The 27,734-nt window shown below is 44.5% G+C and overlaps 4 protein-coding genes and 1 long non-coding RNA gene across 11 annotated transcripts in view; 3 read left to right on the forward strand and 2 right to left on the reverse strand.

The window, feature by feature from the left end:
• LOC122976060 (NLR family CARD domain-containing protein 3-like) overlaps positions 1-27,734 on the reverse strand; it is a 395,924-nt gene that overhangs the window by 262,889 nt on the left and 105,301 nt on the right. The gene's annotated exons all lie outside the window — the stretch shown is intronic.
• On the forward strand, positions 859-2,270 carry LOC122976095 (E3 ubiquitin-protein ligase TRIM63-like). The gene has a single exon (XM_044344394.1). It carries the CDS (start codon positions 946-948, stop codon positions 2,038-2,040), a length of 1,095 nt encoding a protein of 364 aa, XP_044200329.1. The 5' UTR covers positions 859-945; the 3' UTR covers positions 2,041-2,270.
• LOC122976046 (protein NYNRIN-like) lies at positions 3,147-11,355 on the forward strand. 2 transcript variants are annotated; one of them, XM_044344301.1, is made up of 3 exons: positions 3,147-4,824; positions 4,855-5,217; positions 6,556-11,355. In XM_044344301.1, the coding sequence occupies exons 1-3, from the start codon at positions 4,182-4,184 to the stop codon at positions 10,338-10,340; spliced, it is 4,791 nt and encodes a 1,596-aa protein (XP_044200236.1). In that variant the 5' UTR covers positions 3,147-4,181; the 3' UTR covers positions 10,341-11,355. The 2 variants fall into 2 exon arrangements, with proteins under 2 accessions (XP_044200236.1, XP_044200237.1); XM_044344302.1 differs by lacking the exons at positions 3,147-4,824; positions 4,855-5,217 and having other exon boundaries at positions 6,462-11,355.
• LOC122976139 lies at positions 11,714-15,454 on the forward strand. The gene is made up of 2 exons (XR_006400823.1): positions 11,714-13,226; positions 15,180-15,454. It is a non-coding gene; the product is annotated as an uncharacterized LOC122976139 (long non-coding RNA).
• lrrfip1b (leucine rich repeat (in FLII) interacting protein 1b) overlaps positions 16,182-27,734 on the reverse strand; it is a 30,429-nt gene continuing 18,876 nt past the window's right edge. For 2 of the 6 annotated variants that reach the window (XM_044344315.1, XM_044344314.1), the window contains 3 exons: positions 27,208-27,300; positions 24,542-24,680; positions 19,990-23,378 (listed from right to left, as the gene is read on the reverse strand). In XM_044344315.1, coding sequence (XP_044200250.1) covers positions 21,052-23,378; positions 24,542-24,680; positions 27,208-27,300 — 2,559 coding nt within the window. In that variant the 3' untranslated portion in view covers positions 19,990-21,051. The other 4 variants (XM_044344319.1, XM_044344317.1, XM_044344318.1 and 1 more) reach the window with 4 other exon arrangements.

Below are 27,734 nucleotides of genomic sequence, written 5' to 3' on the forward strand. Positions count from 1 at the left end.
CACTCACTAACACACTCACACACACACTCACACACACACACACACACTCACACACACACACATACTCACACACACTCACACACACTCACACACACACACACACACACACACACACACACACACACACACACACAGACATTACATCAGGGGTCAAAGGTCAGTTTAAAGTTAGATGATGTAACAATCAGCTGTTTCTTAAACTTAACGAAGTTTATGATCAAAAATATAAAAAGAACAAAAACTACAAACATCTGTATGAAATTAATTGATCGATATTAATCAATTTCTCTGCTCTTATTGATTAATTGATGTTTTCCTGCTGAAGTTATAATCTGTCTGTTATTGATTATTTTGAACAGTTGTTGTAGAAGAGTGTTTGTGCTCCTTATTGTTGATTTTATTGATTGATGTTTTATTTCCTGTAACTGTATGATGTCGATCACTTTCTCTAAAATCAATAATGTAAATGAAGTGAAACTGAACGTTTCTGCTGTTCATGTTTCTAAAGATGTTTTATTTTATTTCTTATGTTCAGAGAATCAGAAACGGCTGCGTTCATCAATCTTATTGATTATTGACTGAAATGTTTAATTGTTCTTTGTTTAGTTTTCATGTTCTAATAAAAGAAACATTTAAAGATGAATCATGTGAAGCAACATGTTGTTGTTGTTGTGTGTCTGCAGTCTGAGGGGTCATGTGGTGGCGGGGGGGCAGCAGTCTATTTTCTCTGAATGCAGTGACAAACAGGCGGGTGTGTGTGTGTGTGTGTGTGTGTGTGTGTGTGTGTGTGTGTGTGTGTGTGTGTGTGTTTGGGGGGCGGGGCTCTCCTGAGGGTATAAAGGCTGAGGGTTTCAGCTGCCGGCAGATTAAAATAAACCAACAGCACAGGAAGTCAGACGGAGACACAGCAGACTGCAGGAGAGAGAGTCACAGCAGAAGAAGAAGATGGACATCCAGACGGCTCAGCTGGTGCGTCCTGTCGGCGCCATGGAGAACCTGGAGCAGCAGCTCAGCTGTCCGATCTGCCTCGACATGTTCACCAAGCCGGTGGTCATCCTGCCGTGTCAGCACAACCTGTGCCGCGGCTGCGCCGGCGAGCTGTACGAGTCAAAGAACCGGTATACCTTCTCCGGAGGAAGCTTCCGCTGCCCCACCTGCCGCTTCGAGGTGCTGCTGGACCGCCACGGTGTTTACGGGCTGCAGAGGAACCTGCTGGTGGAGAACATCATCGACATCTACAAGCAGCAGCAGGAGCGTCAACGTGACGACGAGCCGCCGCTGAAAGACAAAGAAGCCAAAGAGCCAAAGTGCAAAGAACATGAAGAAGAACGCATCAACATCTACTGCATCACCTGCCAGACGCCCACCTGCTCCATGTGCAAGGTGTTCGGCCAGCACAAAGACTGCCAGGTGTCCCCGCTGCACGCCGTCTACCAGAGCCAGAAGAGCGAGCTGCGCGCCGCCGTGGAGCTGCTGGCTGCGGCTAACAGCAGCGTGCAGAGCGCCGTCACACAGATGGACGACAGCTGCACGCTGATCCGCCAGAACGGCGAGCTGCAGAAGAGGCGTTTGGGCGAGAGCTTCGACCTGCTGTTCGCCATCCTGGAGGAGAGGAAGCAGCAGCTGCTGGAGCGCGTCGGCCAGGTGGAGGAGGAGAAGCTGGCGGCGCTGCGAGCCCTCGCCGAGCGCTACAAGCTGCAGCTGCAGAGCAGCAACCAGCTGCAGGAGAAGCTGACGGAGAGCGCGCAGCGCTGCGGCGCCGCAGAGTTCCTGCTCAGCTCCAAACAGCTGCTGCAGGAGGCCGAGCAGGCGGCGAAGGCCCCGCTGACCGGACCCGAGCCCGCGGACGCCTGCATGGACCACCTGACCATCGACACGCTGGAGGCCGAGGAGCTGATCGCTAACATGGGCTTCATACAGGACCAGGACCAGGACCTGGACCAGAACCAGGACCAGGATCAGGCCCTGGACCAGGAACATAGCCAGGAACAGGACCTGGACCAGGCTCCAGACCAGGACCTGGATGCTGGCAGAGATTGAATCTGATTTCAGGCTCCGCAGGAGAAACGTGCAATCTTTAAATTATTTTTATTGGTGCAAAATGTGACATTTTGTTCTGACTTTTGATACTTTTTTATTCTGAACGTTTTGATAAATTTTTACTCAAATCTTGAATTTATGAGTTAATTTAAAATGAAACTGTAATTTATAGTTTGTGTTACTGAATGCAGTTGTGTGTCTGTGCAGGTGTGAATAAAGTTTTAACCGTCTGTGTCGTCGTCTCGTGTCTCTCTGGGACTTTCCAGCCTGACTCTGTTTTTAGCTGCGGCATGTTGTCCTATTCTTAGCGGGGTCTGTGAACGCCTCGCGGCCTTACTGAGACTCAGTCTGAACTATTTTTACAGAGTGTGACAGAGTGAAGGAGCTGAGCTGGACGGGGGGCTTTCGGGTATTCTTGGGAAGGGGGGGGGTCAGGTTTCAGAGAGAGCAGCTGGCCGGAGGCATGCTAGGAAATCTGTAGCAATGAGGACAAAGAGGATGATCTCTGATGTTAAAATCAGTTTGTGGTTCATATTAAAATACAATTAAAGTCAAACACCAGAAACATTTTAATAAAGTCGACTCCTGACATCATCATATAAATATATATTTAATTCTATTTATTATTCTGAGTCTCCTGCAGACACAAAGATATTAAGTGTCTCTGAGATCATCGACTGGATCAGAAAACTTTGTTTAGACTGTGTGGGAACGACCTCGCCGCCCTCAGTCAGCTGACTGCAGGTTCAGGAGGAAACACCTGATGAACTTCACACACTCTGTTATGGATATTCCATAACTGACCAGGACAACAGAATGTCAAGCTGTACTCTTCTGTTCTCTCAAACAGAAGATAACACATGTTGTTTAATAAACCAGGAGCCTCACAGGCGAACCAAGGCCAGAATGCAGGTCATCATCAGACGCAACAAGACAAACCAAAGATACAGATTTAGGTCATAGGTTTATGATTCGGAACTGACGAACTAGTTTCTATGATTGGCTTAAAGGCTGGTTTTGGACTGTGAGGGTCAGACGAGTTTGGGGACACCGTACGAACAGGAGGTGTCCCTTGAGTCGCTCTCCCTTGCAAGGTTCTTCATTAAAGTTTTCCCAGAATCATCATACGAAGTTTGGTTTGGTCTTCTCTTCTTCAAACTGACAACTGCCAGTGCATCAGCTCCGAAAATCCACAACAATTTGGCGTCACGAACAGGATTTCAACACAACAAAGACGTGGTAAGTGCATAATTTTATTTTATTATTGTGCCTTACCATGTCTGCGTTTGACGAAATCACAAAGAAACTGTGCATCACTTTCACTTTAAAGGTGGTCACAAAGTGAACAAAAAAAAGCAAAAAGCTGATGGTTAAAGAATCTAAACACATGAAAATGTGTTGAAACTGTGCAGTGATAAGCAGGTGCAAAGCATGTGGTTGTGAAGAGGTAAAAAAAGGCAGAGTTGAGTGAGTCTTAACTCCTGCAGTGCCACAAAAGTGGCTGGGATTTCTGGGCTAGCTTCGGGCTACGTCCAGCACAGGGGGACCCACCTGAGGTTTAAACTATAGAAAAGACGTTTTCGGGGTAGGATTTGGCCTATTTCGTTTAAGCCAAGATCGGGGATCATCCACTCTGTGTCCTGTGAGAAATGTTTTCAGACTTGGGATTCTAAGTCCTAGAGTCGGGCGCCGGTAAAAATTTTTTCAAACAATAAACAGTGTACACAAGACGAAGAGTTGCTTCGTCGGTTTGGCTTCAGATCACTGCTATTGCACCAGGAAGAGAGGTGTAAAAAAAAAAAAAAAGAACTTCGGTGATGCTGGGAAAGTTTTGATGTGTCTGTTTTGTGTTTGATGTGTTTGTTTGTGTGATGTTTTTAATGTAAATGTGTTAAAATGGGCAACAACACGTCTAAAGCAGTGAGTAGAACACAATCTACTACAAAATTAATTCATTCACCAAAACACAAGAGAAAGAACAAATCTGTTTCAGTAGGAAACAAACGCACCAATTCAGAAGTAAAAGGTCAATCTGCCATTGATAAGCTTCCCGAAGCAAACCCCCACACACTCACAGATGCACAATATAGAGCGATGTTTTCTCCACAATCTCCGGCGGGAGTTGTTGGTAGATTGAAAGGATGGACTTTTGTGTTTCCATTTTGAATCAGTGGACAGATGGCGAATGGCCATACGAAGGAGCGTTTGATAGAGATAAGCTTCAGATTGCTGAGTACAATGTTAACCCAGATTTTGGAAATCCATCTTGGGATAGTGCGTATATGAAAGATTGTGTAAATGTGTGGTTAACTGTTGCTCGTCAGAGGTGTGGAGTGAGTCTGGATGAAAAAAGAGTTGATCGTTTTTCTGATGAGTTCAGAGCAGCAGTGGAGAACTGTGTTAAATGTGTGACAGCATGTCACTTGCCTATGTTGGAAGCAGAGTTGCAAACCAGAGCTACAGAAATGATGAAAATTAAACAGAGGCATGGTGAGAATGTGAAGGCCATTTCCAAAGCTATCATATACGGTTGGGCAAAACGGCAAACTGATGCTCCCTCTCCACAAACTTTGTTGACCATTGTATCCAAAGCTGGAGTGCCTTTGCAAGAGTCACACACAAACAAAACAATGATTTCAATTTTTCCACAACTTTCACCTTCAAACCCCTTTTCAGCTGCTAACATGACTGATCAAACCATTTCACAACAAGCAAAGACTGACGATGAATTTCTCTTACTAGCCGCAGCTGTTGAGGGACAAAGACTACAGACTGAAGTAGAAAATAGAGAAGAGCAGATAGCAGCCAGAGAAAGGGAAAGAGACAGTCAGGCTGCTAGAGAAAGGGAAAGAGTTAAACAGGAAAAGAAAGATAGAGCCGACGAAGAAAAAGCTAGGAAAGCTGCAGAAAAAGAAAAGAAAGCTAATTTGTCATTCAAACAGGAAAAAAGCCAGAAAAGAAAGGAAAAGAAAAGACATTTAGCTGCCGTTGCTGAAGAAACAGAGATAGACACTCAGGACAGCTCAGGAGAAAGTGAGGTAGAACTTGAGTTACAAGGAGCCAGAGGTAAGGGGGAGGAGTCTGACACAGACCATAGTGACGACACAGAACCTGCAGTCAGGCCAAAGATGACACAGAGACGACCCCACACTGCAAGTAGCAAAACTCAGAGACGAGGTACAACTAGAATGACACATTCACATCTGGAAAGACATACAAGATCGAAAACTAACATTTTAGAGCCCCCTCTAAACATTACATCCACCTCAATAAATGCTCCAAAAATCATGGTTGGCAACACAGCTGTCTGCAAACCATGGACTCCTGCTGAGATAGTTGGAATGACACAAAATGCCCCCAATCCGACCACAAACCCAGATGAATACTGGGGATGGTTAAGATATGTATGCTCTGTGTATAACTGTCTGATACCTGATGTTGAACAATTACTTGCTGGCTCATACAGAACGGAGTGGGATTTGTGCAAAGGTGAATTTCTTTTCCCTGCTCGGACAGAGGATGGCCAGTGGCCTCCTCATAGAACCATGATTGACTGGTTAAATGAAGAAGCAAAAACAGCAATAAGAAAATGTGCACGACAGCGCACTGACTTTAATAAAGTAATTCACTGTGTCCAAGATGCATATGAAACTGTACCTGAGTTTGTTAACAGATTTACACGTACTTGGGATAGCAATGCAGGAATAGGACGAGAAGGAAATGAATATTTTGTTGTTACAACCTTTGTGCAAAATCTAAAACCAAATGTTGCAGCTGCATACAAATTGTCTGTCACCGATTGGCAAACCAAAGACTGGAAAGCAACGGTAAACAAAATGATGGCGCTAGATAGGTGTGAAGTTTTTGCTGAAGACAAATCTGCCTCCTTCCCAAAACAAATGTTACAGCATGCGCGACAGGGGGGTGGACAACAGCATTTCAAAAACAATAACAAGCGAAAACCGGGAAAGTGTCACAAATGTGGGAAAGCGGGACATTGGGCTAATGAGTGTAGAAGTGGTCGTCGTCAGAACAAGCAAAATTACCCATTCCAGGATCACCAAACAAGGAATTTCCAACAAACAGCCCCCCTTGCTTTACCACAACAACAACAACAACCACTACCACCTCCTCCACATGTTGATAATGTGAATCATGGACAATATTACAATCAAGCATAGGGAGGCCATAGAGGGGCAGGATCAGAAAAAACATTTCCCATTCAAGCAGCTGTAATTCGACTTTCAAAAGATCCTTCAGAAGATCCAATAATGCCTGTTGAAGTAAATGGTAGTAGAGTTGACATTATGGTAGATAGTGGGGCCACAATTTCCACTGTTAAAGCTGATGAGCATGTATGTACACCAACACCTAATTTTGTCACCACCGTGGGTGTTTCCGGCGTTCCTGTTGTCGAGCCACTATCACAGAGAGCTAAAATAACTGTTGAAGGTTCAGATGTGCAACATTCTTTCCTGATTTCTGAGAAAAGTCCAATTAATCTCATGGGACGAGATTTACTTTGCAAGCTACATGCCACCATTCAATGCACACCTGATGGATTGTTTTTAAGCCTACCTGATGTGAGGGCTGCTCATGCATTTCAGTTTTTGAAAACTATTGCTGATTGTTTGTATTGTTGGTCATTGACTGATTTTAACATGGCTTCCAGTTTCACAGTATCTAGCATTCAAAAAATTGCTCAAATTTCACCAGCATGTGCAACACAGATGTCTGCCATGAGGCCTGTACTACAGTGTCACTGTACAGCAGCATTTAACCCCCCAGAGGTGTACAAACAATTAGCTGATGTGTTTTTGAATACACAAGAGGGGTTGGAGTGTGAACAATGTTTGTTTGTTGGTCCACAGGGATGTGCAATTCCAATTCGGTTATCTGACGCACAGCGCAAATTGGTTAATGATAAAGATTCATTTCCATACATCACTGTAGCTGTCTCTCCTGGCTGTGACCCACAACAGCTTGAAAGCATGGTGGCACAGTGCCAGGCATTGAGAGGAGCTGCGCAGACTCCTCAAACTCAAACAATAACACACTTGGGCCTTGAGCTGTACATGTTATCTTTAACTGAGCACATCCAGCTACCTCAGAGTAGGTTTGTTTTGCAACAACCACCCCTCCCCACACAGTATGGGCCTCCATCAGAGCTTTCAGAGGTTCCATCTATTTTATGGGCTAAACATAAAAACCATGTGGGTTTTGTGAATTCGGCTCCACCTCACGAAGTCACACTCAAACCTGGTGCTAAACTACCAATGGTCAGGCAATACAATTTGCCACACAAGTCAATTGCTGGTATTGAAGGTGTAATTCAGTCTTTACTGGATCAAGGTGTGTTGGTTCAAACAACAAGCCCATGTAACACACCCATTTTACCCATTCCAAAAGCAAACCGCCCAGATGAATGGCGTTTTGTACAAGATTTGCAAGCTATTAATAGCATTGTAGTGCCAACAGCTCCAATTGTGCCAGACACAAATTCGATTTTAGCTTCACTACCATCCAACTCAACACACTACACAGTCATTGATTTGAGTTCAGCTTTTTTCTCAATCCCGTTGCATCCAGATAGCCAGTATCTGTTTGCATTCACATTCAAAGGAAAACAGTACACCTGGCAGCGTTTGCCTCAGGGTTTTGTCGAGAGTCCTACAGTTTACGCAGCAGCAGTGAAACGGGACTTGGATGACCTCCACTTTCCAGGGGGCTCCACTCTCCTACAGTATGCAGATGACCTCCTGATAGCTTCACCATCACAGGAAGCTTGTCGAACGGACTCCATCTTGCTCCTACAGAGACTAGCTGAGTGTGGTCATAGAGCATCACTTGCCAAACTGCAATTTTGTCGGTCTGAGGTGACATACTTGGGTCATGTTTTGAAAAATGGACAGCGCCTGTTGTCACCGGAGAGGTTGAAACTGCTGGTTAACATGCCTCCTCCCACAACCAAGAAACAAATGCTCTCGTTCTTGGGGATGGCGAATTATTGCAGACATTGGATCTTTGAGTATGCTGCTATGGACTCTGTTTTGCGAAACGCCACACTGCAATCAGCTCCTCCCAAGGTGCAGTGGACTGAGGACATGAACAAAGCTTTTCAGGACCTGAAACATGCTCTCACCTTGGCTCCGGCATTGGGGCTGCCGGACTATCATCAGCCGTTCCATCTGCATGTACATGAACGAGATGGCTTTGCTACAGGCATTCTCGTGCAAAAACATGGGTCTCATTACCGTCCAGTTGCGTACTACTCCTCTCGACTAACCCCTGTGGTTCTTGGCATGCCAGGTTGCTTAAGAGCGGTGGCCGCCGTTGCCATCATGATTGAGAAATCTTCTCCAATTGTACTGGCTCATGACTGTGTTGTGCACGTTCCACATGCAGTACTTCACATCTTGAACACATCTGCTACCCAACACATGACAGCTGCACGTCGTTCAGGCTATGAAGCAATCATTCTTCATAGTCCACACATCACTTTAAAACGCTCACCTCCATTGAATCCAGCTACTCTCCTTCCATTGATTGACACAGATGATGAGCATGATTGCATCACAACTATTGACCTGGGTACATCCCCAAGGCCAGACTTGTTGCAGACACCAATACCCAATTCTGATTTGATTTTTTACACTGATGGTTCAGCTAGCAGACCATCTGATAGCACACATCTAGCTGGCTATGCAGTAGTTAACGATTGGGGGGTAGTAGAGGCAAAAGCACTGCCTCCAGGTACCTCTGCTCAAGCAGCAGAACTGTATGCTCTAACTAGAGCGTGTATTCTTGCTTCTGGTAAGGTGGCTACTATTTACACTGACTCAAGATATGCATTTGGCGCTGCTCATGATTTTGGCCAGTTATGGAAGATGAGAGGTTTTGTGTCATCTTCTGGAAAACCACTACAGCATCACACTTTGGTTAATGACCTGTTAGATGCTATTTTGCGCCCATCTCAGCTTGCAATCATCAAATGTGCTGCTCACACGAATGGAACTGATCCTGTTTCACGAGGAAATGCAATGGCTGACACTGCAGCCAAACAAGCGGCACTTTCCTCTCCCTCTTTGGTACTTCAATGTGCCTCCACACAACCTACCAATCCAATTCCAGTTCCTTCCGCTAATGATGTCGTGACAATGCAAAATCACGCTGATGACAGGGAGCGAAGTCTTTGGTTGCGTAAAGGTTGTAAAGTTGACGCGGAGTCTGGCTTGTGGCTCCACCCTGATGGTCGACCGGTTTGCCCTCGAGCTCTCCTTCATGTACTGGCACGTGTGACGCATGGTCCAGCGCATGTTGGAAGAGGGGTGATGAATGATGTTATTCGCTCACAGTGGTTTGCTCCAGGCATTACTCAAGTTTCACAAACACTTGTGGATAGTTGTATGATATGTCAACAGACCAGAAAAAAGAATAGCACAGTGAAACATGACCACTTAGAACCCCCATCAGGTCCTTTTGTAAATATGCAAATAGATTTTGTACATATGCCAAGCTCACAAGGCTTCAAATACTTGCTAGTCATAACCGACAGGTTCTCGAAGTGGGTAGAAGCTTTTGCAACGAAAAAAGAAGATGCAAGAACAGTTGTAAAGTGTCTGCTAAAAGAGGTAATCCCTAGGTACGGAGTGCCGCAGGGAATAGATAGCGACAGAGGTCCAGCTTTTGTGTCAAAAATCACTCAGGGACTGTCAGAAATCTTAGGATTTAAGTGGCAGTTACATGTTCCTTATCATCCACAGAGTTCAGGTCAAGTTGAGAGAATGAATGCAACTATCAAAGACAGATTGACCAAAACAGTCCTAGCCACAGGCCTGAAATGGCCTGATGCACTGCCGATTGTGCTGTACTCCATTCGGAGTGCACCAAGTGCAACTACAGGACTGAGTCCTCACGAGGTGCTGATGGGAAGACCAATGTCCACAGGGACAAGTCCCCCACTGACACCACACAAAGCTACTCTGCTTTGGACGGATGAGTTCATGACTGAGTATGTGAAAAGACTAACAGAAATTTTGAGAAAGTATCATTTACAGGTGGCTGACAGACTCCCCAAACCATCGGAAGAACCAATTCATTCCTTTCGAGAAGGTGACCTGGTATTAATCAAATCTCTGGAAAAAGTGTCTTTGTCTCCTAGGTGGAAAGGTCCATACCAGGTGCTGCTGACTACTAGGACGGCCCTGAAGGTCGAAGGCAGAGCAGAATGGATCCACGCCACAAGGTGCAGACTGGCCCCCCCAACCACTGGCGGAGGAGAGCAGAGCCCTGGCAGGTAACCGGATGGTTACTCCTTTTTTCTCTCCTGTTTAGTAGGTTCGGGCAGGGGACAGGTCAAGTCGGTCCAAATGAGAGAGAGACAGGAGTCTCTCTGATTCCAGGCGAAGGAGAGCGGAAAGGCTTTCCTTCTCATGACACAGTCGGTGCCATGAACCCAGTGCCCCATGGACAGGGGCGCCCTTTGCAGAATGATCCAGAAAATGCAGACCAAGAGCCAGATCTTGGACATACGGACAAATCAATGAGCCCATTGGGACTCTACAACACTATGGCGGTGGTCTACATATGATAAAACACTGTTTGAGACGAAGCAGAGTTCATCCACGTCGACGAAGGAGGATGGATTCCACATCACCATGCATCGTATGTGCTAGTAACCTCTCCATGGTGATGGCCCTCTACTGTACGCAAAGTGCATGGGTTGAAGACTTCACTTTGTGATTGATTTGTTTTATTGTTATGATGTAATCAAATGTTTGTATGACTCCCCTTTAAGTTGCTAGGATTTCATCTAGTAAGAGGCAGGAAGTGTCTTGTCTTAGGTTGTTTGCGCATGTGACTGGTGACCTCTGTCAATGACCTCCTTTAACGCTTTGGTGTTCTAGGAGATCTTCTTTGAGGATTTGCCTCACTACTGCCCCTGGTGGTTGGAAGACAGAACTCATGGGTCACATGACAGTTGTTTTAAAGGGGTACATAAGAGGGGTTTTTTATCTAATTTACTGATTGTTTGCTTTTATTGTTATTGCATTATGTGTTTAAATGATTATGTGTTTTGATGATTTTACTTTTGATTTTGTTCAATGCAATTGTTGATTCTTGTATTACTTTTGTGTGAGAATTGTTATCTGTTGTGCGGATGTTGTTTCTACTCTGTTTGTGCCCTTACAGTCCACCAGTCCAGTCATAAATTGGTAATTTGTATTGATCTTTTGATCAATAAGAGGGGATTGTTATGGATATTCCATAACTGACCAGGACAACAGAATGTCAAGCTGTACTCTTCTGTTCTCTCAAACAGAAGATAACACATGTTGTTTAATAAACCAGGAGCCTCACAGGCGAACCAAGGCCAGAATGCAGGTCATCATCAGACGCAACAAGACAAACCAAAGATACAGATTTAGGTCATAGGTTTATGATTCGGAACTGACGAACTAGTTTCTATGATTGGCTTAAAGGCTGGTTTTGGACTGTGAGGGTCAGACGAGTTTGGGGACACCGTACGAACAGGAGGTGTCCCTTGAGTCGCTCTCCCTTGCAAGGTTCTTCATTAAAGTTTTCCCAGAATCATCATACGAAGTTTGGTTTGGTCTTCTCTTCTTCAAACTGACAACTGCCAGTGCATCAGCTCCGAAAATCCACAACACACTCATGAACTCATTAAACAAACTGTTTGTTCTTTTCTGTCAATAATAAAACATTTAGTGAGTTAATGGTCCGACACGTGGAAGCAAACAACTTATCCTGTTTTTCTGCTTCTGTCACGTCTGTCGAGTCTTTATTTGGTGTCTCGTGTCTCATTCTGTCTTATCTCGTTATTTTCTATCTTCCATCTATTTTCTGCTGCCTATCAGGGATCAGGTCCCAGTGGCATCAGACTGAGTAAGGAGATCCAGACCTCCGTCACCCTGGCAACAACCTCCAGCTCCTCCTGGAGGATCTCAAGGTGTTCCCAGGCCAAGAGAGTGTTCTGGGTCTGCCCCAGGGTCTCCTACCAATTGGATGTGCCCAGAACCTCCAGAGGATCCTAACCAGGTGCCCAAACCACCTCAGCTGGCTTCTTCCAACTCAAAGGAGCAGCAACTCTACTCTGAGCTCTCCCAGATCTCTGAGCACCTGCGTACATCTCTGAGGCTGAGTCCAGACAGCCTGCGGAGGAAACTCATTTAATGATCTCATTGGAGGGTTGGAATGTAGACCAGCTGTAGACCTCTCACTCCATCTTACCCTCACTGTGAACAAAACCCTGAGATACTTCAACTCCTTCACTCAGTGCACCAAGTCTCTCCCAACCTGGAGGGAGCAGTCCACCTTTTTCCAGCAGAACACCTTGGCCTTAGATTTGGAGGTGCTGAGTCCCATTGCCTCCCGGGACTCCTCCCACGTCTGGGTTTTTTCTTCAGCAACCACCAAAGCTGCCACTCTTCCTGCCCTGATGGAAGAGGTGGTGCCGGGTGAAGATGGCACCACCCAGGGTCAGGCAGGCAGGCCATTGTCCCAATCACCCCCTCCAGGTTTCTCCATCACTGCCCATGTGGGCACCCAGCAGAACTATGGAGTCACCAGACTACGCCCCCCCCCCCCCCCCCCCCCCTCCCCAGGACCCCACCGTGCCAAGACGGCCAGATACTCTGAGCTGCTGTTTGAGTCGGTCGTCCTCCCACTGACCCTCTCGTTAGGCAGGGACCTCAACGATATCCCCACCTGCCTCTCATCCTGGCCAACTCTGGAAAAGAAGAGAGTCCAGCCCCCTTCCAGGAGTTTGGTTCCAGAGCTGGTGCTGTACGTAGTGACGAGCTATGAACTATATCTAGTTGGTACCGCTCCACCTGCTGGAGGTCCACATCCCTAGAATCAGTTCACAATGCCAGGGGTCAGCATGGCTAGGTCCCTGCCCCCATCTGCTTGGCAATGCACCTGACCCCAATTTCTCTCCATGCTTGCTGGCGAGCTCCCCCCCAGGCCGCGATCCAGGAGGGGGCCTTGGTCTCCCTCATCTGGGCAACGTTCCTGCCCACGAAAAATGCCACTTCACTGAGGTCTATGAATTGCTCTCAGTCTGGATCCTCACCCAGGAGACCATACCAGAGGCTGTTGCCCCTGACAACAAAGCTCCCAGGGTCACAGGGTCTCACAGACCCCCCCCCCCCCCCCACGGTCAGGTGACGATTGTTTGAGGAGATATTCTATCTTGCCAGGTCTTTAATTTTTTTCTATTTGAGTTGAGTCTTTGTTTTACTTTATTGTTACGTTCTTGTTTTCATATCTTCCCTCATCGTGTTGTTGCCTTTTCAGTGGAGTTTAATCTCTTCAGTCTTGTGTCTTTAGTTTTGTCTCTTCAGTCTTGTGTCTTTATTTTTGTCTCTTCAGTCTTGTGTCTTTAGTTTTGTCTCTTCAGTCTTGTGTCTTTATTTTTGTCTCTTCAGTCTTGTGTCTCTTCCGTCCGCAGCTGAAAATAATCTCAGCTCATGTTTGGTTGTGCTGAATCAGAGTTTGTCTCGGTGTGTCTCAGATGTCACATATACATAAATACATCTGAACCCTCAAACGTGCACAAGGTTTCACACCGATGTGCACGAGACTCTGCGGCTCATGTTAACAGTTTCTGCTGACAACATATAAATACAGCAGATTATTAATAAATACATGAAGCAGAACTTTTCAACATACGTACAAACGTAACGTAAGTTTCCTCAGAACAAACACGCAGCTGGAGAACAACCAGAGCTGCAAACACAAGACTCGACTTAAACCAGCAGGTGAAGAATCATCTGCAGATACATAAACATCCTGTTTATCAGCCTCAAGGTGATTTGATGAGAAGAAAACTGAAGATCAGTTTCTTCCAAAGATGCTTGATATATTCATAGTAAAATAAATGTTTAAAACTGTACAGGCTGTGAAGAAATGTTTGTAATCAAAGTGCAGAATATTATTCAATATTAATTTATTCAATAAATTACAAGGAAACTATAAAGTTAACCCTGATCTGCTCTATTACACTGAAGCTTGTGAGAAAACAGATGAAGTGTGGACTGCAGGCTGTGCAGAATCCTCCATGACGTCTGATATGAAGTGTTTGAGCTTCTAAAATAGATTTGACCTCCATCGACTGATAACAGACAGATTAGAAAAGCAGCTGAAGTGTGTCAGAGACGAGATTAAACTGTCCAACAGCTTCACTCACAGACGCACTGAACGTTAGCGCCGCTCAAAGTATGACATCATTCATCAATAATCTTTTTTTAATGACATATGTGAATATTTGCTACTTTTTAATGACAGTAAACAACATCTTTGTGTTTGTGACAAAACAAGTCGTCTGAATTTGTTCAACTGGGCTTCAACTTTTTATACGCTGATGTAGAGCTGCAGCTAACGATTACCTTCATTATTGATTAATCTGTTGATCATTTTCTCCATTAATCGATTAGTTGTTTGGTCCATAAAATGTCAGAAAATGGTGAAAACTGTTGATCAGTGTTTCCCAGAGACGACGTCTTCAATTGTCTTGTTTTGTCCACAACTCAAAGGGTTAACGTACTTACTAGCTATTCAGCAACCTGGACGAAAACATCAGAACATGAACCGATGCAGCAAACTGAGCTTAGTTTGATCTGAAGTTAAGCAGCCGGACGTATGACAGCTTTTAAATGTTTAAAAATTCACCAAAACTACAGAGACAGGAAACTGAGACGTTGCATGAGTTTAATATAGTGCTTCATGATGTCATCTCAATGACCTTTAACCCCTCACACTGATCAATAACCCCCACCAGTTCATACTGATATACACATCCTAATCAATAGGACAGACAATAAAACACATGACCCTCCACAGACGGTGCGTTCAGCTCAATAAATCAAACAAACCTTGTGTCACATGACTCAGGATCAGTTCTCACCTGGTTGACGACACTGAGGTGACTCGAACATTCAGACAGTTATTGCAATACAGCAGTCAAACGTTTCAACATGGTTTTCTGACATATGAAGAGTTTGATTCCAAATCCTTGTATACGCATACAGAGAATATATGATGATATGAGTAAAGGCCAGGTATTTACCCGTCACAACAGGAAACATTCATCTTGATTTATCTTGACGTGATCTCAGGCTGAAGGCGCCGACGGAGGATGAACCATCGTCCCGCCGACGCCTGCTGATATGAACCTGAACACGCCTGCAGGGGGCGACATGGAGGAGACACCGCTGCACAGCTGTCTGTGATACTGAGCGTCCAGACATCAGGACCGTCCTGCTTCACAGCATCGACTCGTCAGAAAGCATCGACACTGTTTACCTGCAGCTCCTCTCTTTGTTTGACGTTCACGCTGTTTAGATGCTCCGTGATGAACAAATGTCATTAAAGCATCATTCTGCTGATTTTCTATTTTTGTCTTCATGTTTGGATCCAAACCAACAATGAACTGATCTACTAACAAGTGTTGTGTGTATCAAAGCTGGGTCACATGTTCCTTCATCATCAAGAGTTTGGTCACGTTAGTTTATTTAGAAACGGCTCCAAAGTACAAAGTTCTGATCTGCAGCACAACAAGCTGGTGAAGCTGTTAACAGACCAGCGTTCCTGCACATGCTCAGTAGCGTCTGTCTCACACAGAACTACATGAAGCTGTTATTAGTGTTTGGAGCCGTTTCATCACATTCACTCCCTAAATCTGCCTGTAAGAGTCATGTTCCCTTTAAAACGATGATATCCAGCAGCTCTTTACAGGATCAGTTTGTAGTTTTGGAAGCAAACCCTTCATGTTCATTCATTCATTGGTTCATTCATTCATTCATTCATTCATTGGTTCATTCATTCATTCATTCATTGGTTCATTCATTCATTCATTCATTCATTGGTTCATTCATTCATTGGCTCATTCATTCATTCATTCGTTCATTCATTCATTCATTCATTGGTTCATTCATTCATTCATTCATTGGTTCATTCATTCATTCATTCATTGGTTCATTCATTCATTCATTCGTTCATTCATTCATTCATTCATTGGTTCATTCATTCATTCATTCATTGGTTCATTCATTCATTCATTCATTCATTGGTTCATTCATTCATTCATTCATTGGTTCATTCATTCATTCATTCATTGGTTCAGTGATGATTCATTACAGACGTTTACAAGCTGGTGATTTTAAATCCCGAGTGCCATGAAAAGTCCTAAAAATGAACATGAAGACGAGATCTTCTGGACATTCCTGATTCACCTGCGCCAGGTGTGTCTCCACCAGCTGTATATACATGATCACACGTGGCCACGCCCCCTGCTGTTACCTGAACACCCCCCCCCCCCCGACCGTTAAACTAAAAACTGACTAAAAACAAGACAAACACGAGACGGAAAAACATCAAAAACTGAGTCAGAAGAGACAAAAACCACAAAGAAACTAAAACAGACTGAGCTGCTGATCCAGCGGAGTCTTCCAGAGGACGCGGCGCCCCCCGGTGTTGGACAGCAGCGACTGTCGCTTCACAGATGGAGGAGCTCAATGTCGATGAGGCAGATGTAGTGTTAGTTTGTTTTAACTCACCTGGAGGACCAGGAGGGCGGAGTTCCCCACATCAGAACTACTACTACTGAAATATACTTCAACATGGAGGAAAACTTCACATTAATAGTTTGGTTCATTTGTTTCCTAAATTCAGTGATTTTTGCTCTTAAACACTTAAAGTGTTTGACTGTAAACACTAATGAGATGCGGGGGGGAGTTATATTATCTCAATCTTGTTGTGAACAAGATAATATGATGTTCACAACGAGAAAGAAGAAGATATGGATGTTGTGCAAATAAGTTTCTCAGGTGAATAACTGATGTCTTCAGTTTACAGGAGGTTAAGATTCATATCGAGTCAAGTTATTATCTTAGTAACAAGATCCAAACTAACTAGATTTGGATCTTCTGAGTCTTTCAGGACTTTGTGGATGTTATGAAGTTTTTCAGAAGCTTGCTGGGTTTCTAAGTGCAGAGAAGAGAAGCTGAAGGTGTCTGAGTGTTACTACCTGAAGCTGACGACAAGTTTAAACTTCACTGAGGGAACAAAACCATGAAACTGAGAAGTGATAAACTGTGGATGAGTTCATGGCAGCTACATGACAGACGCGACTGTTTCAACGTGTCCATCATCATCATCATCATCATCTTCTTCTACGTTGTGTCTGTTTTTGGTTTGTTTTCAGCTCAGGTGGCAGAAGCTCCACATGAAGACTGCCTCAGTTAACTCCACCCATCTGCTGCTGTATGCAGAGTAAAACAAGCGCTTCCAACGTTCTGACTGTCCGTCACTGTCAGGCTGGAGATGAAAACATGGCACAAACAGTTCACTGTTGACCTTCGACCTCCAGATGTGCTGGAGGATGCTTCCCAGGACGGAGCGTCACTGCTGGGCCAGCAGGGCGTTGCGGTTGGCCTTCATCTTCTCCAGACGTTTGGACAGGTGGCTGTTACTGGCCTCCAGCTCCTCGATCCGGTCCAGAGCCGACCGCAGCTGCAGGGAGACGGAAACATGAAACCGTCACAACATGAAGCTCAACCTGACGCCACCAAGACGTAAAATAACAATTATTAATGATCACTGAGTCTGTCTGAGGTTCGTTTCTGGTTAAAACAGCCGTGAAGCTGCAACCAGGCAAATGTTGGTATTTTATTTGATAAAAGACAAATGTTAGAGATATAAAGTTCTCATAAACACACTGACCTCTCGGTGCAGTTTTCTCTTCTCCACCTTCAGGTCGTCTTCGATCTTCTCGGCGCTCTCTGACGCAGACTTGTATCGAGTCACCTGACCTTCCAGCCGGATGATCTGAGTCCAACCAAAGAGGACCGTTAGAAAATAACAGCAAACTGAGTCAAAATGTCTTCACAGGCTGCTGAGACTGGTTTTACTGGTTCATCTGGTCTGAAACCAACTGATTATGAAGACGTGACTCACGTTCTGCTCCAGAGCGGCGACTTCCTGTTCAGACTTCACCAGTTTGAACTTCAGATCACTGATTTGTCTGTTGGCGTCTCCTGAAGAGATAAAACGTTTCAGCTGCTCTGAGACAAACATCTTCACTTCATTCATAACATCACATGAAGAAGAAGTTTCAGCAGAGACAGAAACAAAGAAGAAGAAACAAGCTCAGACGAAGACGGAGAAGAGGAAGACAAAGGAAGAAAATGAAGATGAAGGAAAAGACAACATGAAGAAGACGACAAAAAGACAACAGATGAAGAAGAAACTGAAGATGAAAATTAAGATAAAGATGAAAAAGACTTAATAGAAGACACTGAAGACGAGGAGGAGGAGAAGAAGGAGGAGGAGAAAAAGAAGGAGGAGAAGAAGGAGGAGGAGAAGAAAGAGGAGGAGAAGAAGAAGGAGGAGAAGAAGGAGGAGGAGAAGAAGAAGGAGGAGAAGAAGGAGGAGGAGAAGAAAGAGGAGGAGAAGAAGGAGGAGGAGGAGGAGAAGAAGGAGAAGAAGGAGGAGGAGGAGGAGGAGAAGAAGAAGGAGAAGAGGAAGAAGGAGCAGGAGAAGAAGAAGGAGGAGAAGGAGGAGGAGGAGGAGACTGACTCTGCAGGTCGAGCAGGTGAGAGTCCATCCCGTTCTCCAGACTGTCCCCCTCTGGATTCTGGACTGAGTCTGTCCCGTGTTTGCGTCTCTGATCCAGCTGAGACTTCAGCAGCCTCACCTGCACAAACCACCATTTATACCGTAATATATGTAATATGATACATGAATATCACACATGTGAGTGAGTTGGATCTTTCACTTCCTGCTTTAGGTCGTATTTAGTGTAGTTTGTCGCCCTCTTGTGGACGGAACCTGATCTGGCCGCATGTTGGCTTCACTTCTCTTCATGTGATTGATAGTTTATAGTTTGAATGAAGCTGATCTGGAGGATTATAGTTAGTACAGAAATATTACACATTAATATTTAAATGATAATCTGAATATTTCTACTGGTTTTCTCACCTGATCGTGTAAACTCTCTCTCTCTTCAAACAGCTTCTTCAGCCGCAGCTCTGCAACACAACAGGAAACAGAAACGAGGAGGGTCAGGACCCTAACCAGGGTCAAAGTTCACACGTCAAACATTTCATCAGCTCTACTGACCTGAACTTTACTGTCTGCTTTCAGTCTTTAATATGAGCACATTTACACATTTTCAAAAGCTGGTTTTCAGGAAGAAATCAACGAGTTAATGTGTTTTTCTTCTGAGGCCTTCAAACGAAACAACGCTGGGACTCTTCATCACAGATTCTGAGATTCTCTGCAGGCTTGTTGGACCTGAAGACCTCCAAGAATTCAGGACTTTACAAGAAAAAAAAGAATCTGATTTCTCTTGGAGCTTCTTTGGAGGTCCAGAGCCACAGGTTGAGAACCACTGAATCAATATCAGGATAAAACACGTTACAGGAACAGAAACTGAGTCGTATTTGTGATACGTCATCATGTTGCTTTAAACAGCGTTTATTCATGTTGATGAACGACGGATTAAAACACTATAAACAGAATTATTACTGAACACTGAAATGATCCTCTTGATTACTTTCATCAAATAATTATCAATTTAATCATCATAAATTTAATTATAAATATATTCACAAACTCATGGAAGTTAAATGATGAAGAAATAAATTGTGACATGAAAGCTGACGGTTTCTTTCTCTGCTGACTGTCAAGAAAAGAACGAACGAAACACAAACTGAGGAATAAACCACAGAAATGACTCAGTGCAGATGATTTATTGATTATTATGACATCATCAAAGATTTACAGACGATTATTTACATCGATACAAAAGCATCAACGTTCCTGTTAAAATCTGTTTAAATTATACAAACACAGTTAAACTGGAACAGCTGTTTCTATATTCATGTTGCAGAGTTTAATCACAGATTCTTCTGGTAGAAAAATGATGATTTATGAGAAAAACAGACTTTAAAATGAGAAGTTAAAGGAGCGCTGTGGAGTTTTCTTCTTCCTTTAAACTAAAGTTGTTTAACACTTGAGACTTAATCATGTGTTGAATACATTTCCCTCCTTCACACAACATATACAAACGTCTTCTTCACTGCCTTTGTTGGCGCGTTGCTGCCACCGACTGTCCATAAACAGGAGCAGCACTCATGACAACACAGTATTAACTGATCCATAGTGAAACTAGTGGTGAAAAACTCAGAATGTGTTGTTAACATGTTGATGTTTGTATCCTCCCAAACACAAAGCAGCTTGTGGGATTCGATACCAGCTTCTTGTCTTTAATTACCAAAAACTACGAGCTTACAGGACAGTAACAGGACTGAGTGACCAGCAGGCAGCCAATAGGAACATTAATGTCGTCAGCAGCCTTAAAACATGACTCTCCTCCTGCTTTACCTTCATATATCATCAACACGCCAACATGCTGGAGTCTAAATGTCCTTCACAGCCGAAAACAGCCTGATTAAACATTCATTTCAACGTGACATCAGACTTAAACAACGTAACGCAGCACTGAAACCGTTCCACTGGTTGCTGTGTTCACTGTGTGCATTAGATTTGTGTGACATTGTCCTCTTTGATTGGATTAAAATGAAAACATTATTCCCGTTTTATGTTTGCCTGATTTATTTGACCTGATGTCTCAGATTGGACGGGAATGACTGAAACATCTTTTTACCGTAAGTGTTGCACTACAGGGGCATTTGAGGAGATACAGGAGGGTAAAGTTGGGGCCAGTGACCCCTTGGACCTCCTACTTCCAGCAACTTTAGGGCCGTCTCTCTTGCAGTGGTCAGACGCTCCCAAACACACCAGAGACTACATTTACAAAATACTGAAGTTTGGATTTATTACGTCTCTGACAATGAAGCTTTGAAAAAGAAAGAACGTGTCTCTTTTATATTATATAAAATACAACAACTTGCAACAAAGTTAAAGTAAATTCACAGACAATATCTGCAGATGTTTGTTTTCAGATCTGAGTTTGTTCTTGTGAATCTATGAAATCTTGCATTCAGTTTTGTGTTTGTGGAGACAGACTCTTCTCCTTCCACTCAGGTGTTTCTCCTCCGGTCGCCCTTCCTGTCGCTCTGCCGGCTGCTGTGTCGCCTCCTCGTCGACCTCCTCGCAGCTGTCCGTGTCTGCGACTGACGCCTCCTCCTGTACCTCCACACTCAGTCCCGGCGACTCGTCGATCCATCGATCCTCTATGATTCTTCCTTCCTGTAGGCTCATCAGGGCCAACTCTGGAACGGCCATCGCCCTGATTTCATCTGTTATTTCTAAAAGTCTTCTGACCTTTGAACTTTGGCCGACAACGTGAGACTTTGTCGAGGACGTTCGATGCGGTTCGAGGTGCGTCTCATTTAAATCTTCGACAGGAACTATCTCACTTTGTTCTTTTTGTTCAGAGACGACTTCTACAAACATCTTTGGATCTGTTGATGCATCCGACCCAGACTCCACTGATCTGGTCTTGACGGGTTCAGCGAAGTAGGAGCTGATAAATATGAAGTCCTCGGAGCAGCTCTGACTGAGCTTGCCTTCTTCAGCGGAGGATTTGTTGACTTCCATCTCAGGGTCACAAGCGCCGGATGAGACTCCTGAGGTGTTTTCTGCAGCTTCCTGGTCATCTCTTGCTGGAGGATCTTGATCATCTTCACAAATCTTACTCGAGGAACCAGATGAGTCCACGGAGACGTCCTCAGGTTGAGGATGTGCCTGTAAAGAAGGAACTTCCAACATCTCTGAAACTGAACAGGCTTTGGTTATCGCTACATGTCTAACAGCAGATTTACTTCCTCCTGGTGAGTCTTTCACAGGTAGTTCAGTCTCCATCACTCGTCCTGCTGATTCATGGTCGACTCTCTCACACGGAGAAGGTTTGTTCTGCATCTGATCCGACGCGTTTCCTTTCTCCAAATCTGAAACCCACTGTTGAATAAATTCTGTGATTTCTGGAACACGCTGTGAGATTTCAGCAGCGAAACCTCGATCTTCCATAAACCCTTGTAGCACACTGTGAAACATCTTTTCCAAACCGCTCCGGTCCTTCCACATGTCACTGGAGACGAATGCCGACACAGTCGATGACTTCGGCTCTTCAGTCTGATCTTCATGGTCTGGACGTTCAGAGGAATTGTGTTGAATTGTGTCCTGAATCTGAAGAACTTCTTTAACAGGTTCCTGATGTTCCTCAGGTGTTCCCCACCTTTCATCAGACATGGCCTTCACCACTGGAAGAGTTAAATCATCTTCCATGGTTCTCAGTTTGGTCTCAAAGTTTGGACCTTCAGATAAGTCGGTATAACTTAACTCAGCCTGATTCTCTGTATCAGTCTCTTGTTGGTGTTTGAGAGAAGTTTTAACCCTCGATACAAACGTCTCCGTTTCTGAATCTGTCAGAACTTCTGTAACTTCATCACACTGTTCAATCTCAACAAATTCATTTTCTTTCAAAGAGTTTACTGACATCTGAGCAACCATCTCATTAGTTTTCTTTTCTTCTGCACACACAGTTGAAATATCAGGCTCGACTCTTTCTGAACAACCTTCATCCCTGCTTGTTCGTTCATCTTCGTCTGGATTCTGGAAACTCTGATCGACAGCAGACGAAGATGTTTGAGCAACATCTCTGTCAGAAGATGAAGTCTCATTTTCCACCACAGCTGCCACATCTTGTTTTTGTTTCTCTTGAGTCAGGCAGTTTTGTTTTCCAGCAGTCACGATACTCGCTAAGGCCTTGTTGTCCAGGATGATGTCTTCAGCAGTTCGAGGTGGAACGAGTCTTGATTTGTGGATTTTTTCAGCTGAAGCTCTGCCAACAGCTGAAACTGCCGTCAGTCGAGTTCCTCCCACATTTATCTGAGTTTTGGGGTTTCCTTCATCAAAGGAGCGCTCCATTTCTATCACAAGGACATCCTGGTGTGATACTGAGGATGAAGTGACTCCAGGTTCACTGTCAGGTCTGGTTCTGCCTTTAAAAGCCTGATTATGAACTATTGATCGGGTGACGGCAGATTTCGGCTTTGGTTGTTTTTTAATTCCTTCGTTTCTGAGCAGAAGATTTGCGTCCTGCCTGGTTTTCTTGGTTGTATCATAAATGCCTTCCGTGTTTCTGGGTTGTTTGTTTGCGCCTTCGTTCCTGCCTGGACGTTTGTCTGCTCTGTCTTTTCTGTCTCTGGCCTGTTTATTCGTCCCCTTCGCTTGTTTTAAAGTGTCTGCTCTGGTTCGGTCACTGGTGGAGATGACGCTCAGCGACCGGGACTGTTGATAAATCCAACAGCTGCTGTGCACATCTGCTGCCTGCCGCTCTCGTACGTTTCCTGAAAGACCATGAAGGACACGTTGGAGGACCAAACACAGTTCACTGGTTAGAGAAGAACAAGATGACAGATGTTGGGAATTAACCCGAACCGACTCGCTGGGATGAAACGAGGTCTTGATCACAGGGGAGTTAAAGCGGTTCTTGATTTCTGCAGGACGCTGCAGACGTGTTAGAAGGTTGATGCTGAATTTCCTTTGATTGAAATGATCAACTATCATCATGCAGTTAAACAATAATTACACAGCGGCATGCATTTATCATTCAGACAGTCATTTTATTCCAAATGTTACAGATGTATGTTGGTTTGATGTTAACAAAAATAAAATGACTAAACGTAAACCCAATTCAGATATATGTATTCCATCTATAAACCTTTACTTCTCTCAACTTTGTTTTAGTATGTGACAGTTTTGACTTAAAAAGTGATAATGTTACATCTTACTAAAGGATCTAATAACTCTGGTTTATTAATTTATAATCCTGATTCAGTACTTTAACATTTAGAATGAACATTCAATGAATGTTGGACCCATAATTCATAATCTTGATTGTAAAAGTCATAATTTTGACTTAAAATGTTAGAATCTTGATTATTTAGACCTAAACACTTAATCTTAATAAAGGATCACACAACTCTGGTTTGGTATCTCATAAAAAGTCTTAAAATTAATTTCAAAAGTCATAATTTTGACTTAAAACATTTTACTCACTCAAGTCAAAATGTTGATTGATAACTTTAATTTAGTTTTATTTTATAACATCAGAACTCTGATTAAAAAGTCATAACTGTAACTTAATAACTTTGATTATAATGTAATAAAAGGTAAAAAAATATCAATTAAAAAGTCAAACGTGTTGATTAGAAAAGTTATAATGATCATTAAGTCATAATTTTGACTTTGTAATTAACATTTAGAGTCAGTATCTCAGTTAATTAAACTGGGTCAGAGTATGTAATAAACAGTTATATCCTAAAACCTTCACTTGTTTCACAACTTTATGAAAAAAAACATCATATTTTTTATGTTGTATTAAAGACTCATGATGAGTATTTTTATGTATTTTCCTGTTTTAGAGGTGTGTTATAAAGGTTAAAGCTGTGGATGTCTCACTCTGCAACAGAACTGTTAATGTCGATCGCTGTTAGTCGTTGATTCTTACCCAGCATGCTCTCTCTGCCACCATGTGACGGCTCCTGAGCCAATCGGGAGGCAGACTCTGCCGTGACATCATCCTCAGCCTCGTCCAGTCCCGTCTCCCCGTTGGTGGTGACCTCAGGAGAGACGACCACTCCGTGTTTCTGTTGGCGACAAAAACATCACATCATTGATCACTTATTATGCAGCTTTGTTGAATACTCGATTCTGATTGGTCAAGTACGGCCTTCTACTGTTGCTATGAACAACGGACCTCTGCTGTGAATAACGGACCTCTGCTGTGAATAACGGACCTCTGCTGTGAATAACGGACCTCTGCTGTGAATAACGGACCGCTGCTGTGAATAACGGACCTCTGCTGTGAATAACGGACCGCTGCTGTGAATAACGGACCGTTGCTGTGAATAACGGACCGCTGCTGTGAATAACGGACCGCTGCTGTGAATAACGGACCGCTGCTATGAATAACGGACCTCTGCTGTGAATAACGGACCGCTGCTGTGAATAACGGACCTCTGCTATGAATAACGGACCTCTGCTGTGAATAACGGACCGTTGCTGTGAATAACGAACCGCTGCTGTGAATAACGGACCTCTGCTGTGAATAACGAACCGCTGCTGTGAATAACGGACCTCTGCTGTGAATAACGGACCGCTGCTGTGAATAACGGACCTCTGCTATGAATAACGGACCTCTGCTGTGAATAACGGACCGTTGCTGTGAATAACGAACCGCTGCTGTGAATAACGGACCTCTGCTATGAATAACGGACCTCTGCTGTGAATAACGGACCGTTGCTGTGAATAACGAACCGCTGCTGTGAATAACGGACCGCTGCTGTGAATAACGGACCTCTGCTGTGAATAACGGACCTCTGCTGTGAATAACGGACCGTTGCTGTGAATAACGGGCCGTTGCTGTGAATAACGGACCTCTGCTGTGAATAACGGACCGTTGCTGTGAATAACGAACCGCTGCTGTGAATAACGGACCTCTGCTGTGAATAACGGACCTCTGCTGTGAATAACGAACCGTTGCTGTGAATAACGGGCCGTTGCTGTGAATAACGGGCCGTTGCTGTGAATAACGGACCTCTGCTGTGAATAACGGACCTCTGCTGTGAATAACGGACCGTTGCTGTGAATAACGGGCCGTTGCTGTGAATAACGGACCTCTGCTGTGAATAACGGACCTCTGCTGTGAATAACGGACCGCTGCTGTGAATAACGGACCTCTGCTGTGAATAACGGACCTCTGCTGTGAATAACGGACCGCTGCTGTGAATAACGGACCTCTGCTGTGAATAACGAACCGCTGCTGTGAATAACGGACCGCTGCTGTGAATAACGGACCTCTGCTGTGAATAACGGACCGTTGCTGTGAATAACAGGCCGTTGCTGTGAATAACGGACCTCTGCTATGAATAACGGACCTCTGCTGTGAATAACGGACCTCTGCTGTGAATAACGAACCGCTGCTGTGAACAACGGACCGTTGCTGTGAACAACGGACCTCTGCTGTGAATAACGGACCTCTGCTGTGAATAACGGACCGCTGCTGTGAATAACGGACCTCTGCTGTGAATAACGGACCTCTGCTGTGAATAACGGACCGTTGCTGTGAATAACGGACCGCTGCTGTGAATAACGGACCGTTGCTGTGAATAACGGACCGTTGCTGTGAATAACGAACCGCTGCTGTGAATAACGGACCGTTGCTGTGAATAACGGACCGCTGCTGTGAATAACGGACCTCTGCTATGAATAACGGACCTCTGCTGTGAATAACGGACCTCTGCTGTGAATAACGGACCTCTGCTGTGAATAACGGACCTCTGCTGTGAATAACGGACCGTTGCTGTGAATAACGGACCTCTTTCCTGTGAATAACGGACCGTTGCTGTGAATAACGGACCTCTTTCCTGTGAATAACGGACCTCTGCTGTGAATAACGGACCTCTGCTGTGAATAACGGACCTCTGCTGTGAATAACGGACCTCTGCTGTGAATAACGGACCGCTGCTGTGAATAACGGACCTCTGCTGTGAATAACGGACCTCTGCTGTGAATAACGGACCTCTGCTGTGAATAACAGACCTCTGCTGTGAATAACGGACCGTTGCTGTGAATAACGGACCGTTGCTGTGAATAACGGACCGTTGCTGTGAATAACGGACCTCTGCTGTGAATAACGGACCTCTGCTGTGAATAACGGACCTCTGCTGTGAATAACGGACCGCTGCTGTGAATAACGGACCTCTGCTGTGAATAACGGACCGTTGCTGTGAATAACGGACCGCTGCTGTGAATAACGGACCTCTGCTGTGAATAACGGACCTCTGCTGTGAATAATTAGCGGAAGCAATAAAATCATTTTTAAATCAATATTTTGGGTCAGATTATTGATTGATTATTTCTTCAGTAAATAGTTGTGTAATAAACAGGCTGCAACCTGAGTTCAATGACATTAAAACTGACACATCAGTCAAAACAAATATAAACTAAATATAAATCATGTTTTCTCCTGATGAAACTTTAATAAAGTTATAACGTTATGAGTTATAGTTCTACTGTTGGTTTCAGCCACAGCTTTGATGGATGAAGATGAAGGCCTGATGATGATGATGAAGATGAAGGTGACATCACACAGTCCTTCTTCTTCTTCTGTACCTTGAGCAAATCTCGGAGTCGGACCACCTCGTCTCTGAGCCGGTCACGTTCGATCCGAACGATGTCAGAGATTTCTATCTGCCTCTCCAACGCCTGACAGGCAGCAGGAGGAGGAGGAGGAGGAGGAGGAGGAAGAGGAGGAGGTTAGAGGAGAGGAGGAGGAGGAAGAGGAGGAGGAGGTTAGAGGAGGAGGTTAGAGGAGAGGAGGAGGAGGAAGAGGAGGAGGAGGTTAGAGGAGAGGGGGAGGAGGAAGAGGAGGAGGAGGAGGAGGAGGTTAGAGGAGAGGGGGAGGAGGAAGAGGAGGAGGAGGAGGAGGAGGTTAGAGGAGCAGGAGGAGGTTAGAGGAGAGGAGGAGGAGGAGGTTAGAGGAGAGGAGGAGGAGGAGGTTAGAGGAGAGGAGGAGGAGGTTAGAGGAGAGGAGGAGGAGGAGGTTAGAGGAGAGGAGGAGGAGGAGGTTAGAGGAGAGCAGGAGGAGGTTAGAGGAGAGGAGGAGGAGGAGGTTAGAGGAGAGGAGGAGGAGGAGGTTA

The sequence above is a fragment of the Thunnus albacares genome, chromosome 24 (genome assembly GCF_914725855.1).
Source record: "Thunnus albacares chromosome 24, fThuAlb1.1, whole genome shotgun sequence".
NCBI lineage: Eukaryota > Metazoa > Chordata > Actinopteri > Scombriformes > Scombridae > Thunnus > Thunnus albacares.